A 17760-nucleotide genomic window follows, 5' to 3' on the forward strand; every position below is an offset into this window, starting at 1 on the left:
CGCCATCTATACACAGCGGGAGGCCGCACGTAGCCATCTATACATAGCAGGAGGCCGCACGTAGCCATCTACAGTGCTGGCCAAAAGTATTGGCACCCCTGCAATTCTGTCAAATAATACTCAGTTTCTTCCTGAAAATGATTGCAATCACAAATTCTTTGGTATTATTCTCTTCATTTAATTTGCTTGCAAGGAAAAAACACAAAAGGCACCATCTATACACAGCAGGAGGCCGCACGGAGCCATCTATACACAGCGGGAGGCCGCACGGCGCCATCTATACACAGCGGGAGGCCGCACGTAGCCATCTATACACAGCGGGAGGCCGCACGCAGTCACGCATGCAGTCACGCACGCACACAAACATATACAGACATATACGTATACGCATAAACACATTTGAAACACAAAAATACATATAAACAGACATCACACAATGATATCTGCCTGCACATACACACACACACACCCATACACACACATACATACATACACACACAGACACACACTCACCATCCCCCGGCTCGGCTCTAGTCCTCCTGCTCTTTTCCGGTGCAGCACTGCAGGCCGGGTGCGCACTGCGTTACGTCACAGCTAGGAGACACGGCCACGCACAGGGCCGTGTCTCCTAGCAGTGACGCGGCCGGGCCAGCACAGGGAAGTTAATTGCTGCAGTGCTGGCACGGCCGAAGAAGAAGCAGCGGCTGTGCGCCGCTGCTGGGGTAGCGGTCCGGGGGCTCCCCCCGCCACTGTCTGCCGGTATGTGCCGAGGCGCCGCACATATAATGAGGGCAATCTGGCCATAGACACCCCGGAGCCCCGGGCCCCCTGGAGGTTCGGGGCCCCGGGCGATAGCCCGGATTGCCCTCATTATAATCCGCCTATGTGTGGGGGTGCTTTGCTGGTGACACTGTTGGGGATTTATTCAAAATTGAAGGCATGCTGAACCAACATGGCTACCAGAGCATCTTGCAGCGGCATGCTATTCCATCCGATTTGCGTTTAGTTGGACCATCATTTATTTTTCAACAGGACAATGACCCCAAACACACCTCCAGGCTGTGTAAGGGCTATTTGACCAAGAAGGAGAGTGATGGGGTGCTACACCAGATGACCTGGCCTCCACAGTCACCAGACCTGAACCCAATCGAGATGGTTTGGGGTGAGCTGGACCGCAGAGTGAAGGCAAAAGGGCCAACAAGTGCTAAGCATCTCTGGGAACTCCTTCAAGATTGTTGGAAGAGCATTTCCGGTGACTACCTCTTGAAGCTCATCAAGAGAATGCCAAGAGTGTGCAAAGCAGTCATCAAAGCAAAAGGTGGCTACTTTGAAGAACCTAGAATATAAGACATATTTTCAGTTGTTTCACACTTTTTTGTTAAGTATATAATTCCACATGTGTTAATTCATAGTTTTGATGCCTTCAGTGTGAATGTACAATTTTCATAGTCATGAAAATACAGAAAATCTTTAAATGTAAAGGTGTGTCCAAACTTTTGGTGTGTACTGTATATATACATTGCGACAGAGTCACTGGTATTATATGCTAGGGGAGGTATGTGTCACTCAGGATGCTCTCCTGTGTGATTTAAGGCTATGTGCCCACGATGCAGAAATGAAGCAGAAATTTTCCTGACCATTTCTGCATCTCCTTGCCAGAAAAACGCATGCTTATTCTATGTGCGTTTTTGATGCTTTTTTTCATGCGTTTTGTAAGCGCTTTTGAAGCCAAATAAAGTTAGTTATAAAAAAAAAGGCCAATAATGATGTAATTTCCTAGTCAAACCCCTATTCACCATTTTGGAAGTATTCAGGATGCCACAAGAACTACAGCCCTTGTAATTAATATAAAAAAGTATATATACACATACATACGCTATGCAGATATGTAACCGTGTGTATACATGGGCACCCCCCCCCCACTCCTCAGCCAATATCCAATTACGGCTCTTTCACACGTCAGAATCTCCGGTACGAGTGGTGATGACTTTTTCCACACATACTGGAGACACACACAGACCCATTTCAATGTATGCTTGGTCACGCATACGCTGTACAATAATCTTATATTTCAATGTATGGGTGGGCTCACGCGTATTTTTAATAACCAGCAGAGGGAAAGCAGATGGCTGAGGGCTGATATAGTCTGGGAAGTAGCCAAGGATCATGGCCCCTTCCCTTGCTATTAATATCAGGCCGCAGCAGTTAGCTTAGCCTTTACTGCCCATTCTACAGGGGGACCCCAAAAAAAAAAAAAATTACACAGGGTCCCCCTATAAATCGGAGCCAGCAAAGGCTAGGCGGACAGCTGCGACCTGATATTAATAGCCTAGAAAGGGGCCAAGGTTATAGGCCCCCTCCCAGGCTATAATATCAGCCCTCAGCCGCCCCAGATTTGGTGCATCATATTTGTGAGCCAAATCTGGTGCTTAGCCTCGCTCTTCCACGCTGCCCTGGTGCGGTGGCTGGGGGTAATAGTGGTGGGGTTCATGTCAGCGCCAGCTGTAAGCTCACACTGCCGGGAACACGTCCGCTCGAGGCAGCGTGAGCCACTGACTGAGGTCACCGGAGTCAGCACAGCTCCGGTGACCTTCCTTACGGCCCTGCTGTACCGTGGGAGGAGCGCTGCCTGAACCCCGGTGAACTCGCTTATGCAATGACGGGGCTGCTTTACGGCCCCGTCATTGTAGCTGCTGCAGTAGTTTAGAGCGGTCACATTTTATGTGGCTGCGCTAAACTGGAGATCTTCGTGGGACACTCGTGGACTACTACGGAGGGGTAAGGATAAAATTGTGTTTTTTTATTTTATATTTTATTACAGAAGATCGATGGCTTCGGGGAATTAGGTGCCTAGGTGAGTATAGGTGCATTTTTTATATTTTTTACTTTATTTTAGGTGGCTATCGGCGGGGACAGGTAATGTATAAACTAAATTTCTTTTAGGCAACCACTGGCCACCAATGAAATGTATTTTTAAAATTTATTGGGGACCAAAATAAAATGGGCACTGTAAATTAAAAAAAAAAAATAGGTTGACAAAAAAAAAAAAAATGGGGGCATAAAAAAAATAAAAATGTATAGGGGCAAAAATATAAACCTATGGGGGCCAAAAATAAACATATGGGGCCAGTTTAAAGGATACATTAGGGCAATTTTAACAACAGGATCAGGCTGATGGGAACTACTGCTCCCATCGAGCTGATCCTGCTGGTACTAGTGGACGGGGGACAGACATAGGCCGATGGGAGTGTCACATCGACCTATGTCTGCCTGCATGCAGACACCGCACAGAGCCCACGCAGACACCACGCAGACACCCGCAGACACCAATCATGACCGAGACATTCAGGTCCATCCTCTTGTACCACCCCAGGTACTCAGCCATGATCCAGGAAGACTGGAATGGTATGGGATTCTCGTCTTCCTGGATTTATGGGATGGTCTGGGATGGTTGGAACGCCCCCGCATGAGGTCACTTCTCATTTGCTGCGGTCTTGTGTTCCAAAATCGCAGCAAATGCGCTTCAATTCTGCAAGTAGTTTTACATATTTGCGGATTTGAAGCGGTTCAATGAAAGTCTATGGCGGCGAAAACGCAGCGCTTCCGCAAAATAATTGGTAGTGCTGCGTTTTTTTTCCCCATGATAACCGGAAGCGGAAAGTTCAGCAGCATGTGCACAGCACATGCGGATTATCATTGGGGAACATGGCAGGCCATCTACCATACGTTTTTTAAGCATTTCTGCAGCGTTTTTGCTGCTGCGAAAACGCTTAAAAAACGCATCGTGGGCACACAGCCTAAGACCTACTGAATTTCTGCCAGCATGTTATGTGCTGGGAGTTTGCTCTTTTTGAAAGGGTGTGATTTTATGGGAATGATGTAGAGATGGGAGGGAAGTCATTCCCCATACCTCCCCCTCAGGGTGTGACTGAACAGGGTTTAAATGTTCAGTCAGTTTGTTTTCCTGTGTGGAGTGTGTGGTCTGGAGATTGAAGTCTCCAGGCTGTGTGTGGCTGACGCCAGAGAGCAACACCGGAGGACTGGTGTTGTTGAAACTTCACAAGACTATCTGTAGCCGGCAAAGGCTCTGCTGGCTAGAGGACTGTGTTATAGTTCATCTTTTGTTTTCCCTTTAACCCCGAGAGGGACTGTTTATTTTTATGGGACGCTGCTTGAGTTTATGCCGCACAACAAACCCGCAGGAAGTTTACCCAAACTGTGTGTCCTGTGTCTACCTCCGGAGAGCCGAGCAAGTCGCTTTACCACAATATATATATATATATATATATATATGCTCTATAAGGCAACATAACTTCCATATTTTTTTAACTATAAGACGCACCGGACCTTAAGACGCACCCCAAATTTTGGGGTGGAAAATAGGAAAAAAAATTTTTTTCAGAAGATGGGGGTCTGTCTTATAGTTTGAATAGGTATCTTACCTGGGGGGTGGTGGAGCGGGCATCACAGGAGGCAGGGTCTCTCAGGAAGCCGGGGGGAAGTGGGGGAATGCAGCGGACCCTGGGTGCGAGAATGGGGTGCTCCAGCAGCGGGGAGTTGCTGAGGTGGTGGAGCAGGATCGCAGTAAGCGGGGTCCACTGTTCGCTCCCTTAGGAACCTGGCGGCGGCAGCAGAAGAGGTGAGATGCTGCGGGGCCGGTGTCTGGCTGTCGGCGGTGAGGCAAAGTGGCGTGCACTGCTTTTCCGGTGGTCGCGGCCATCTTCCTGAAGCCGTGATCTACAGGAAAATGGCTGCCCGAGCCGGCGCATGAGCAGACTAGGAGCTCGGTAGCCATTAGCCATTTCCCTGAGGCCCACGGCTTCAGGAAAATGGCCGCCGAGATCCCAGTCTGCGCATGCGCCAGCTAGGGCGGCCGGGGCGCCAGGTTCCTGAGGGAGGGAACAGAGGGCCTTGCTTCCTACGATCCTGCTCCACCACCACCGCAACTTCCCGGTAAGCTACGTTCGGACCATAAGATGCACCCTCCATTTTCCTCCCAAATTTGGGGGAAAGAAAGTGCGTTTTAAGGTCCAAAAATACAGTATATATATACACTGAGTGCACATTTAATAGGCAGTTTGTATTTTTGATGATTAGTTTTATTATTGAACAACTGCAGTTCAGTCGTCCAGTCTAAAAGTTTAAGAAACCTGAATATTTAAAAGGAACCTGTCAGGTCCCTCATGCCCTCCAGCCCAGCAGCGTTCACATATGTGTTACTTAATTCCCTGCCTAACCACCCTTTATAATTTTATTCACTTACATCAATGTTTAAAAAAGTATTTCTGACCAGTGCTTTTCCTATGGTAATAAGGCCTTTGACTAGTCGATGGGGCTTTAGTTTCCCCAGACTAGTCGGCCCTCTTTACATGTCATCACTCCCATGTTGGGACTGCAAATACATAGATTGCCTATTCCCATGCAACCACTGGGTAAGATGCCATGTGCATATTTTGCAGCATATGTGTGGAGCCTAAGGGCCCCGTCACACTAAGCGATGCAGCAGCGATCCCGACAACAATACGACCTGTCAGGGATCGTTGCTGCATCGCTAATACATCGCTGGTGAGCTGTCAAACAGGCAGGCTCACCAGCGATCAGGGGAGCAGTGATATCGTGGAAAGAATCGTTCCACGATGTCCTGCTCCCGTTACCAGCCTGCTGCAAGCAGGAGCAGGCTGGTAACTATGGTAAACATCGGGTTACTAAGTGCGCGTGTGCCCCTAGTAACCCGCTGTTTACCATGGATACCACTCTGCTACGGTGCGCGGGAGCTTCCGCGCACCGTAGCAGAGTGGTATCCATGGTAAACAGCGGGTTACTAAGTGCGCGCGTGCCCCTAGTAACCCGATGTTTACCATAGTTACCAGCCAGATCGTTGGTCCCGCTGGTCACACACAGCGATGTCTGCTGGCCAGCGGGAGGCCAACGACCAAAAAATGGTCCAGGACACTTTGCAACGATCAGCGACCTCACAGCAGGGGCCTGATCGTTGCAAAGTGTCACACATAGCGACATCGCTGGTGAGGTCGCTGGTGAGTCACCAAAACTGTGACTCAGCAGCGATATCGCTAGCGATATCGCTATGTGAGACGGGGGCTTAACTCTTGTTCTGATCTTCTATTCTAAAGCCTAAATACTGTTTGTAGGCTTTCCTTATCATGGAAGTCAAGTTTCACCGTTGTGATCCAAAAGTGACTTCTCCGCATTTGTAGCAAAAACTATCCCCTTTGTTAATGCAAGAACAAGGCATATCTGAAAAAACATAGAAACATGTTAATATGTTAAGAAACTAAGCTAAGAAATCCTAAAAATGTATACCTTACAGAGAGCATTTATAAAAGCAGGTGATTCAACTTAGGGTTACGCCATCGGAGTTGAGTTAGCGTTTTTTGATTTGCCACCCTACGATGATAGAATACTGAAGGCTCAATAGACTAAATAGATGATGTGGTAGCTACTAACAATGCTATAATGATGATGAAATAATAAAGACACAATTTTTCTATAAGCCTGCATGAAAAGTGTCATAAGTAATTACAACCTCCTCTGGATCGTTTTCAGCAATACAAAATTAGTTTAGTTCAACTGTTTTTGCCTCTTAACCAATTTAGTTGTAGATCAGTGTAATGGGTCTCATAACTTCTAATATGTAACATGTTCATTGTTTTTTGTTTGTAGCAATTCTGAACTCAAACATAGGACCAAGTCCAGGAAGTCAGTCTGCCGGTGATGATGGTAAGATTTGGTGCAGTCCATCTGGATGTGCTTATAAACTGTTCTGGCATGGAGTAAATGGGTGCTATTATAGTGTACTACATCAGTAAGCAAACAGTATAATTTCTTGCAACCTGTAGGGTTCACACCAAAAAACAGTATATTGAGTTCTACTCAGTTCAGTGAATCTGATAGGCATCTCAGTTTAATAATTTGGTATCTACACATTTAAAATCAAAATCTTGTTCCCACCATAGGTCAATTGCTATACTCTGAATTTTTGGCCCTCAAGGCCCTTACCTGTGCTATTGTCACAGGTGTGTCAGATGTGACAGACAGTTGTTGTGCATCTGGCTGCAGGATGTCTGTCACGGGTGTGTCAGAAGTGACAAACAGTTGCCCTGCAGTTGGTTGCAGGAGATCTCTACGTTTGGCATTGCAAACACCTTCTTAGAGGCTGTCTCTCTAGGACCCAGCCGCTACCTTCCTCTGGCTGATTAACACCCTGGCCTGGGTGTATAAATACCTGCTGTCTGCTGGAAGGAGGTGCCGGAGATACTCACATTACCCTTTGTGAAGGCTCGGAGCTAGTACATTACTTCATCCTCTTTGGAGCTATGAGGACCGATGTTAGTCTCTTTGAAGTCGACTAAAAGCTAAGCTGTCTTCCCTTGTTTGTTCCCCCTTGTTGTCTTTAGTGGTCATTGGGGATCGACCAGCACTCATCCCCCTCTCTTCCCTAGCCAGGGCCCAACGCCAGGGAAAGACAGGGCGAGGTTCGCGTGTGGCGATTGGTAAAGAGCCAATTCAGGAACGTTAGTGGAGACAGGGTGATACTAGATCAGCCTATGAGGACTCCATTCCCCCTATTCCCTTGAGTCTGGGCTCTCTTTCCCTCTTTCCTTTGTGTTGCACTAAGTCTTTCCCACACCTGGAGTGACAAGGTCACTGCGTTTAGCATTGCAGACGTCTTCTTGATCCTTCTCACTTTTGGACCCATCGTCAACTTCCCTCCTGCTCTGATTGAGACACCCTGGTCTGGGTGTTTATAAACATCTCAGTCTGCTTCAGGAAGTCGTCGGTGATATTCACATTTTCCCTTGTGAAGGCTTGGAGCTACAGCAGTCAGCTAGCTTCCTTTCTGGTGCCCTTGGAGGACGTTTGGTGTTATCTCTCTGGTGTATGCTCAAGCTAAGTTTTCTCCCGTTGTTTGTCTCCTTTGTTGTCTTTAGTTTGTAGTGGGGATTGACCAGTGCTCACCTCCCCCTCCCTATCTAGGGCCTAGCTCTAGGGATATACAGGGATTAGGTTTCCTGCTCAGTAATTGGTGTGGAACCAATATAGGGACGGTAGGGTAGGAAGGGTGTCATTAGATCTGCCTAGGGGTCTCCACTCCCCCTTTCCCTAGTGTCTGGGCTTCCTTCCCCTCATCCCTTCATGTTGCACTTAGTCTTTCCCACACTGTGCTTGACAGCTATAGGTAAAGAAAGTACCATCTTTGTTTGAGACAAATAACACTTTCTTACATCAAAGGTAAAATGTTACACCTGGCAAAGGTAGCGGTCCAGAGGTCTAAAGTACTGGATCCCATCCAGGAACCGTCACTTAATGGCTACCTGCTTTAAGTGTATTTTAAATGCTTTAAAGGGGTTTTCCCACAAACAAAGTACATTTTAATTAATAAACCTTAAAACAAAAATAGGTTCCACAACTGGATGTATTAAGAAATAATGTTCCTGTGCTGAGATAATCTTATAAATGTGCCCCTGCTGTGTACTGTGTAGTGGCTGTGTCTCACTGTGCAGGAACACAATCTGATCATAATACTTCTCCTGGGCAGGGGAGGAACCAAAAGAGTATACAGACATTACAGCAGGGGATCACAACTGATTCTTTTTGTGAGGTAAAATATGCTTTTAAACAGGCAGGTAAATGTTTTACCTTACAAAAAGCAGCAGCTGTGACCCCGTGCTGTAATGTCTGTATATTCTTTTTCTTCCTCCCCTGCCCAGGAGCTGTGGTATGATCAGACCATGTCCCTGTACTGTCAGACACGGCCATTACACAGTACACAGCAGGGGCACATTTATAAGATTATCTCAGCACAGGAAAAAAATTTAACATATCCAATTGTGGAAATTATTATTATTATTATTATTTTTCCAAGATCTATTGATTAAAATGTACTTTGTTGGAAAACATCATTAATTTTAATTCTTCAAGTATATGAGCACTGGATTTCTGACTCCACCTTTATAATCAGTCCAGGTCTGCGTTTAAAATAGATGTCATAAAAAACGTAATGTATCTAAAAATACAGTATAAGTATGTAAATCGGCTATAAAGTTTTCACTTATGGTAAAAAAAAACACTGGTTCCAGGGAAGAAATTAAAGGGGTTGTCTGGTTAAAGAACTACCCCAGCATTTTTTTTATTGTAGCACTGGAGTGGTGCCATTCTCTGACCCCAATATTATACTCAGGAGCTGCCGTCTTGAGCTCTTCCTGCATCGCTCCGGTCCCATGCCTCCATCTTGTGACCGCAGCTTCTGACTGACCCGGAAGTCAGAGGTAACGGTTCTAAGCTCTCAAAGTAAGTCAATGAGATCCTTGTTGTGGCCTTGTTCTGGCTCTCAAAGACTTCCATTAAGTTGTGCCTTCCTGCTTGCTCCAGAAAATACTGAAGCGATCAGACAGGTCATTTATCTGCAGAAGACCAACCGGAGCCGATAAAAGATGAAGACGGCAGCTGGTAAGTATAAGATTATAGGCAGGTAACTTAGATTAGTAGCACAACTCCTGCGCTGTAATATAAAAAAAAACGCTGACGTGCTGCTTTAATAAATTCCTATTTTCAGATTTTTTGCTGCTGTGGTAAATCACTACAAAGGTAGACAGTACATGGTCCACCTGTATTCTTATTATTCTGTACACTATATTGTGCGGGCTTTTCTTTGAACACTTGACACTGTGCACTCTGTCCTATGACTATGACATTAAATCATAGCCAGACAATGCTGCTAGTATTGGTGAAAAATGATGTTCAGTTGTGCTCAAAAGTTTACATACCCCGGCAGATTTTTTTCCTTTCTTGATCTTGTTTCAGAGAATATGAATGATAACAAAATAACTTTTTCTCCACTCATGGTTATTGGTTGAGTGAAGCCATTTATGTCAAACTACTGTGTTTTCTTTTTTTAAATCTTAATGACAACCAAAAACATCCAAATGACCCTGATCAAAAGTTCACATACTCTGGTGATTTTGGCCTGATAACATGCACAGAATTTGACACAAATGGGCTTGAATGGCTACTAAAGGCGACATCCTCACCTGTGACCTGTTTGCTTATAATTAGTGTGTGTGCATAAAAGCTGAGTGAGTTTCTGGGATCCAGACAGACTCTTGCATCTTTCATCCAGCCACTGACGTTTCTGGATTGTGAGAACAGATCTACGGGAAAAGGTAATTGAACTGTATAACACAGGAAAGGGATACAAAAAAATATCCAAGGAATTGATAATGCCAGTCAGCAGCGTTCGAACTGTGATTAAGAAATGGAAAATAAGGGGCTCTGTAAAAACCAAACTACGATCAGGTAGACCAACAAATATTTCGACCACAACTGTCAGGAAAATTGTTCGGGATGCTAAGAAAAGCCCACAAATAACATCAGCTGAAATTCAGGACTCTCTGAAAACTAGTGGTGTGGCTGTTTCAAGATGCACAATAAGGAGGCACTTGAAGAAAAATGGGCTGCATGTGCAAGTCACCAGAAGAAAGCCATTGCTGCGTAAATGCCACAAAGTATCTCACCTACAATACGCCAAATAGCACAGAGACAAGCCTCAAAACTTCTGAAACAAGGTAATTTGGAGTGATGAGACCAAAATTGAACTTTTTGGCCATAACCATAAACGTTACATTTGGAGAGAGGTCAACAAGGCCTATGATGAAAGGAACACGATTCCTAGAGTAAAGCACAGAGGTGGATTGCTGATGTTTTGGGGATGTGTGAGCTACAAAGGCACAGGAAATTTGGTAAAAGTTGAAGGAAAGATGAATGCAGCACATTATCAGCAAATACTGGAGGCAAATTTGCACTCATCAGCCCGGAAGCTGCGCATGGGACGTACTTGGACATTCCAAAATGACAACGATCCAAAACACAAGGCCATGTCGACCTGTCATTGGCTACAGCAGAACAAAGTGAAGGTTCTGGAGTGGCCATCTCAGTCTCCTGACCTCAATATCATTGAGCCACTCTGGAAAGATCTCAAGCACGCAGTTCATGCTGGACAGCTCAGGAATTTACAGGAACTGGAGGCTTTTTGCCAAGAAGAATGGGCTGCTTTACCATCTGAGAAAATAAAGAACCTGATCCACAACTATCACAAAAGACTTCAAGCTGTCATTGATGTTAGAGGGGGCAATACACGGTATTAAGAACTGGGGTATGTGAACTTTTCATCAGAGTCATTTGGATGTTTTTGGTTGTCATTAAGATTTAAAAAGAGAAAACACAGTAGTTTGATAATAAATGGCTTCACCCAACCAATAACCATGAGTGGAGAAAAAGTTTTTTTGTTATCATTCATATTCTCTGAAACAAGGCCAAGAAAGGAAAAATTCTGGCAGGGTATGTAAACTTTTGAGCACAACTGTATGTCCATAATGTTCAACCAAGGGAGGGGAGATTGTTTTATTTACAGTTGTATACCTGTAGTGTGAATGTATAGATTTTTCCTTTTTTTGCATTCCAGATAAATCCAAAAACACTATTGTGTGCTGTACTCCACAAACCAATGGTTTTTCAACGACCTCTAAATCACGGGGAAGAGAGTTCTCCTTTGGTAAATTAATTATTACTACATATCATACTTTAACCATGGTTTTCCTGGCTTATATAATAACATGTTATGATAAGCTTATAAGTCTTTGATTTGGTTGTATATAATAATAATAATAATAATTTTTATTTATATAGCGCCAACATATTCCACAACACTTTACAATTTTAGGGGGGGCTTGAACAGACAAAAAGACATTACCAAATAAGCATAACTCAGATATTAAAAGGAGTAAGGGCCCTGCTCTCAAGCTTACATTAGAGGTGTCAACCACAGTAAATACCTAACAGCCTTATCACACTGATGGCATAGTTTTAAAGGTCCATTTAGATTGCATGATTATCATAATCAAGAAAAATCTTGCAGTGTAAACAGGCTCCTGATCACCCGATGAGCAAGAAAAATGCTCTTTTGTTGGGTTGAAATTATTTTTTGATTTGTACAAAAGCTCATAGTTCTCGGTAGCGCATCAACTGGTGTAAACTGGACCTTTGCTGCCTAGAAAAGTGTTATTTTTTTGCGCACAGAATGAAGGGTCTGCCGTATTGTGTTAGCGTTGCATTCGCTTCTAAGTTTTCACCTGCACAAGGGTGTTTCCTGACACCAGCTGTGCAGGAAGATGTTCCACAATCCAACTCACATACATGGGGCAGTGCTGTAGTTTCCTGCACAGTAAGTGCAGGGAGCGCCGCTGTGCAGGTGATGGATGTGCTGCATTATAGTAGCTCTGCAATTCCCCTCATTTTAAATAGGTTGACCACACTCTGTCATCCCCTTCTCAATTGCAAAATTCCCCTTTGTAAAATAACAACAGCCTATACTCAACTCCTGGGTTTGCTCAGTTCCAGCAACGTCAGCACTTGGTCTCCTGGGGCTTGCATGACATTATTTTGCCTTGTGAGTCCTACACCCAATCAATGGCTGCCTCATTCTCACTTCCCTCAGACGAAACTGAAACCCGGAAGACGTGAGAGCTGCTGCTACTCTCTGATTTCCTCAAAATTTCAGAAGGAAGTGAGCGTGAAATAGCCACTGATTGGCTGCAGGGCTCACATGGCATAACAGCGTCACACGAGCCCCGGGAGAACCAGTGTCGTCATTGCTGGAACGGCACTGACACTGGAAGTAAGTATAGGCTGCTGTTATTTTACAAGGGAGAATATAGCAATTGAGAATAGGTTGTCTTATTAGTGGACAACCCCTATAAGGATTGTGATGGTCCCAGGAATTGCCCACTGACCACAAAGTGATGTCATATCCTAGTGATATACCATCACTTTATCAGATGGGAATAACTCTGTAAGCTATTGAATCAATGACACAGCTATGTAATCTTTATTGTTTTTTTGCAAAGCTAATTGTCCCATTTCCACCCACAACAGAGGCCTGGAATGCCAAAATTACTGATCTAAAACAGAAAGTTGAAGCCCTGTTAGATGAGAAATGTGGTAAGTAGCTTTATAGTCTCAATAAGTATTGAGTCACATATGGTCTTCCAACTTGTTAACGTTTTTTATTATTATAATTAGGCCAGTGGACTAGTGACTCTGGCTGATAAGTATGTTTGGACAATTTTTTTTCCTTATGGTCAGAATGCCCTGGCCTTTTGAGTTTAACAAATCATTTATTACTTTTTATCATTTTACACAGCAGTATATTAATTGTTCTGGTTTTTCAAGCTTACTTAGACAATGGGCCGATTCATTAAGTGTTGAGTAGTATATGCTGACGTTATGACAGTATTTCTAGAGTACAATGCACTGAATTCATTAAGAAGCACATGCCACAATTTGATGCATATTCTGGGTGGTGTGCGGGAAATAAAGTACTATTATTGGAGTCCAAAACGCCAGCACTTTTAATGAATTGGATAGGCAATCGTGACTATGTCCCGCTCACGCTGGCTTCGCTTTTTTCGGTGAAGCTGATTCAAACTGGCATGAAAACGCCAAGAGTCGCAACATTTTTGTGGAATTCTACATTACTCAAAAGTTTTGCAATTTTTCAAAGCTTTTATTCCAGTTTTTTGATGAATCGGTCCTATAGTATCATAAAATGAATTATTTTTGGCTCCACTTCAGTTAGCAGGAAAAATGTATTTGAATTGTTGACTGATTGGGGCATCAGAATATGAATTTATTGCAGAGTTTGACTTCTGTACGGTCTAGATTGCTTTTGCATGTGTGCTGAGTGGTCATGGTATAGATGCATGAATAGGAGGTTTACAGGTCTGCATAGGTCTATGGGTAGAATTTGTAAATGTAGTAACTTGTACGTGAAAGCACATATTTCACATGAACTATTCCTATCCTCAAAGAGTTTACCAAAGAGTCACCAGCTGTTTTTTTTTCATTTAGGGGAAGCTCTAGGTATGAAAGAACCATTCAAAGTGCCATTTGCATTGTTTGAATCCTACCCAGAAGACTTCTACGTGGAAGGTCTTCCTGAGGGAGTTCCATTCCGCAGACCTTCCACTTTTGGCATTCCTAGATTGGAGAAAATTCTTAGAAACCGAGCGAAGATTAAATTTATTATTAAAAAGTGAGGCAATCCATACTTTACTTGCTATTTAGGAAAATCATTATTTGACTTCATAATTTAAAATTTTATTGTATTTTTTATATTTTAATATTTTTTCATCAGACCGGAATTATTTGAGGCTGCTGCTAAAGACACATCACTACAGTACCCACAAAGTAAGTATTCATGTGTAATCCACAGAATATAATACCAGTTGTGTCTTCTCTGCTGTTCCTATTAGTTCCAAGATTCCACAATTGACTACAATTAATTCTTAAAGGGAATCTGTCATGCCTGGGACTTTTCAGACCGCTAATATGGGCATACAGGTGATAGAAATGTGAGTCTATACTTACCTGTATGGCCCATATTAGCGGTCTGGTTGTTGTGTAATAGCAGAAATAATTTAATAAAAAAGCTAAGCTTTGCGTCCCCCGGATGCCAAGATATGCCCACTTACTAGCCCTATTTCCATACTCACCGCACCTCCCTTGCACGTCACAGGACCCTGTGATGTGCAGTTCCCGGCCGGGGCCCCCGCCTGCGCTCTTTCCTTTGTACGGACGGCGCTCTTCTCCCTGCCGTCAGTGTAGTGTTTTGCAGCAGGGAACTTGTGCGCAGGTGTCGAGTCATTCTGCCTTCCCAGCGCACAAGTTCCCTGCTGCAAAACACTACACTGACGGCAGGGAGAAGAGCGCCGTCCGTACAGAGGAAACAGCACAGGCGGGGGCCCCGGCCGGGAACTGCACATCACAGGGTCCTATGCAGGGGAGGTGCGGTGAGTAGGGAAAGAGGGCTAGTAGGCGGGCATTTCTTGGCGTCCAGGGGACGCAAAGCTTAGCTTTTTTATTAAATTATTTCTGCTATTACGCAACAGCCAGACCGCTAATATGGGCCATACAGGTAAGTATAGACTCACATTTCAATCACCTGTATACCCATATTAGCGGTCTGAAAAGTCCCAGGGGGTGACAGATTCCCTTTAATTAAAAGTTTTAGAACCTTCATATACATTTTTATGTTTAACCTTTCAAGATCTAAACTTTCTGTCAATGAATAGAAACATTCATTATTTATATGTAAACTACTCTCAACTAAGATTGTTACAGTGTATCAGGATATGCAATTTTCTTTGAGCTAAACACTGTTGCGTCTAATCAGTTTCAAACAATATTATTTTCTTTTTGTAAGTAATTTAACATATATGTTACCTAAGAAAAAGTCTTGTTTTTACTTTAAGCAGGAATCCAAGCACAAAATAAACCAGTCACTGCATCCGGAGTTAAGGATCTTAATATCATCCAAGTAACAGTACCGGGTATGTGGTTTGTATACATTCTTAGCATTTAGTACACAGAATTCTTAAAATGATAAATAGTTTAAGGCACTTCGCAAGGTTGAGTCTGGTAGATAGAGGCAGAAACTATTGCCCCGATTCATTAAGACTAGTCTTCATTAAGACTAGTCTTCATTAAGACTAGTGTTGTGAACACCAGTCTTAATGAATCTGATAACTGGCGTGAGATGCATCTAATTCTTTCAAGAAACACTTGTCACTTAGTGAATTAGTTACACCTTACAACTTTTGTGCGCTATCGCCAGAAATTTTACTATAGTCAGGGAATGGTGTACATTTATGGCAAAATTTAAGCCACTTAAGTGGTGTAAATTTTCATGAGTTAGATGGGCGAGCTTAGCTATACCCCATCCAGCTATGCTCCAAGAACTTTGGCTGAGCTGTCCAAGTTGGTGTAATAACTGCAAAAGTCGCAATTTTTTAGTTGCGCAAAAAAATTGTGGCATTTGAAGTTGTTATATGCCAGAAAACTGTCTAAAACACTTTTATGAATCGGGGTACATGACTCTTATGGAGAGCCTAATATGTGTATATACCCTCAATAATAATGACCAACCTCTCATTCAATTGGCCAGCTTGTATATTTTGTCAAAAATATCGACCAATACCTCATGCATTATATACATCTTTGTTGCATGTTTTTGTGCAGGCCGAGCCCTTAAGTGGTGGCTGGGTAATGGGGGGTGTCTGTCCTGTGGGTCTACACATGGTGCTAGCCAGCCCACCTGATATAATAGTAGGAGCATTGGTAGTAAGCTGCTATACAGACAGAGGTGCATCTCACATAATGGTGTGAATGGCACCCTATGCAAGCCTGTGTGCATTTTTAATACACCCACGGATATTTGCTGGGTTAGTAAGTGGTTGTTTCATTAGTATTTCATATCGGTGCTGCCCGCGCCTTTATCATGGGGGACCCGCTGCATGCTGTTGTGCATTTGTGTCTGGTCATGGTATTGGCAAGTATGGCTTCCTTTTTTTTTGTGAAGTTTTTTTCTCCTTCCCCCATGACGGCACCACGGAGAGAGGGGATCCGCCCTTCAAAGACAGGAAACCTACAGATAAAAAGGGCGGTGCCTCTCTCCCGCATCAGTTGGTTTCTTGTCCTTGACGGGATTCTACAGTCCGGAGGAGGCATACCTGCGGGGTGCCAGAAGATGGAGGTTGTGGGATGCCAGGCCCGGCCAGTCCGATCCAGGCAGCGGGAGTCCCCTGCCTCGGCTGGTGTGGTGTCCTGATGCGCCACCACTGGGGTCAGTGGGCACTTAGGGTGTGCTTAGGGGGGTCCGGACGAAGAGGACAGGGCCTGTCGGGGCCCGCCAAGGACTGTGCTGGACCCCCCTGGTTGCGGAGGTGAGAGCGCGGCGCGGCCCGGCAGCGTGCTTTTCAACTTCCGGGTCTGCCGCGCATGCGCAAGCGCGCCGGGCGCCCCTGGATGACGCGGCGCCGCAATGCATGACTGGGTAGCCAGTCTGCGCAGGCGCGAGCGTCCTCCCGCAGATGCGGGGGAGGAGGGTCACTACAGGTCCCAGTGCCTTAAAGGGCAGCAGAGGACGCCAGTAGCTGCTCATCAGAGCTCTGGCACTCTGGAAAAAAAAAACAAAAAAACAACAAAGTTATATACATTTATAATAGAGATTATATATATATATATATATATATAAATATATATATATATATATATATACAGTACAGACCAAAGGTTTGGACACACCTTCTCATTTAAAGATTTTTCTGTATTTTCATGACTATGAAAATTGTACATTCACACTGAAGGCATCAAAACTATGAATTAACACATGTGGAATTATATACTTAACAAAAAATTGTGAAACAACTGAAAATATGTCTTATATTCTAGGTTCTTCAAAGTAGCCACCTTTTGCTTTGATGACTGCTTTGCACACTCTTGGCATTCTCTTCATGAGCTTCAAGAAGTAGTCACCGGAAATGGTCTTCCAACAATCTTGAAGGAGTTCCCAGAGATGCTTAGCACTTGTTGGCCCTTTTGCCTTCACTCTGCGGTCCAGCTCACCCCAAACCATCTCGATTGGGTTCAGGTCTGGTGACTGTGGAGGCCAGGTCATCTGGCGTAGCACCCCATCACTCTCCCTCTTGGTCAAATAGCCCTTACACAGCCTGGAGGTGTGTTTGGGGTCATTGTCCTGTTGAAAAATAAATGATGATGCAACTAAACGCAAACCGGATGGAATAGCATGCCGCTGCAAGATGCTGTGGTAGCCATGCTGGTTCAGTATGCCTTCAATTTTGAATAAATCCCCAACAGCGTCACCAGCAAAGCACCCCCACACCATCA

At 44.3% G+C, this 17760-nt stretch overlaps 1 protein-coding gene across 6 annotated transcripts in view; it reads left to right on the forward strand.

Annotated features, from left to right (window-relative positions):
* Nucleotides 1–17760, forward strand: part of GTF2I (general transcription factor IIi) — a 107874-nt gene that overhangs the window by 66695 nt on the left and 23419 nt on the right. For 4 of the 6 annotated variants that reach the window (XM_073665179.1, XM_073665176.1, XM_073665178.1 and 1 more), the window contains 6 exons: nucleotides 6682–6738; nucleotides 11480–11569; nucleotides 12949–13014; nucleotides 13924–14107; nucleotides 14210–14262; nucleotides 15327–15404. In XM_073665179.1, coding sequence (XP_073521280.1) covers nucleotides 6682–6738; nucleotides 11480–11569; nucleotides 12949–13014; nucleotides 13924–14107; nucleotides 14210–14262; nucleotides 15327–15404 — 528 coding nt within the window. The remainder of the gene's footprint in view (nucleotides 1–6681; nucleotides 6739–11479; nucleotides 11570–12948; nucleotides 13015–13923; nucleotides 14108–14209; nucleotides 14263–15326; nucleotides 15405–17760) is intronic. The other 2 variants (XM_073665180.1, XM_073665177.1) reach the window with 1 other exon arrangement.

The sequence above is a fragment of the Phyllobates terribilis genome, unplaced genomic scaffold (genome assembly GCF_046119375.1).
Source record: "Phyllobates terribilis strain yellow unplaced genomic scaffold, ASM4611937v1 Scaffold_2__4_contigs__length_985480577, whole genome shotgun sequence".
Lineage (NCBI taxonomy): Eukaryota > Metazoa > Chordata > Amphibia > Anura > Dendrobatidae > Phyllobates > Phyllobates terribilis.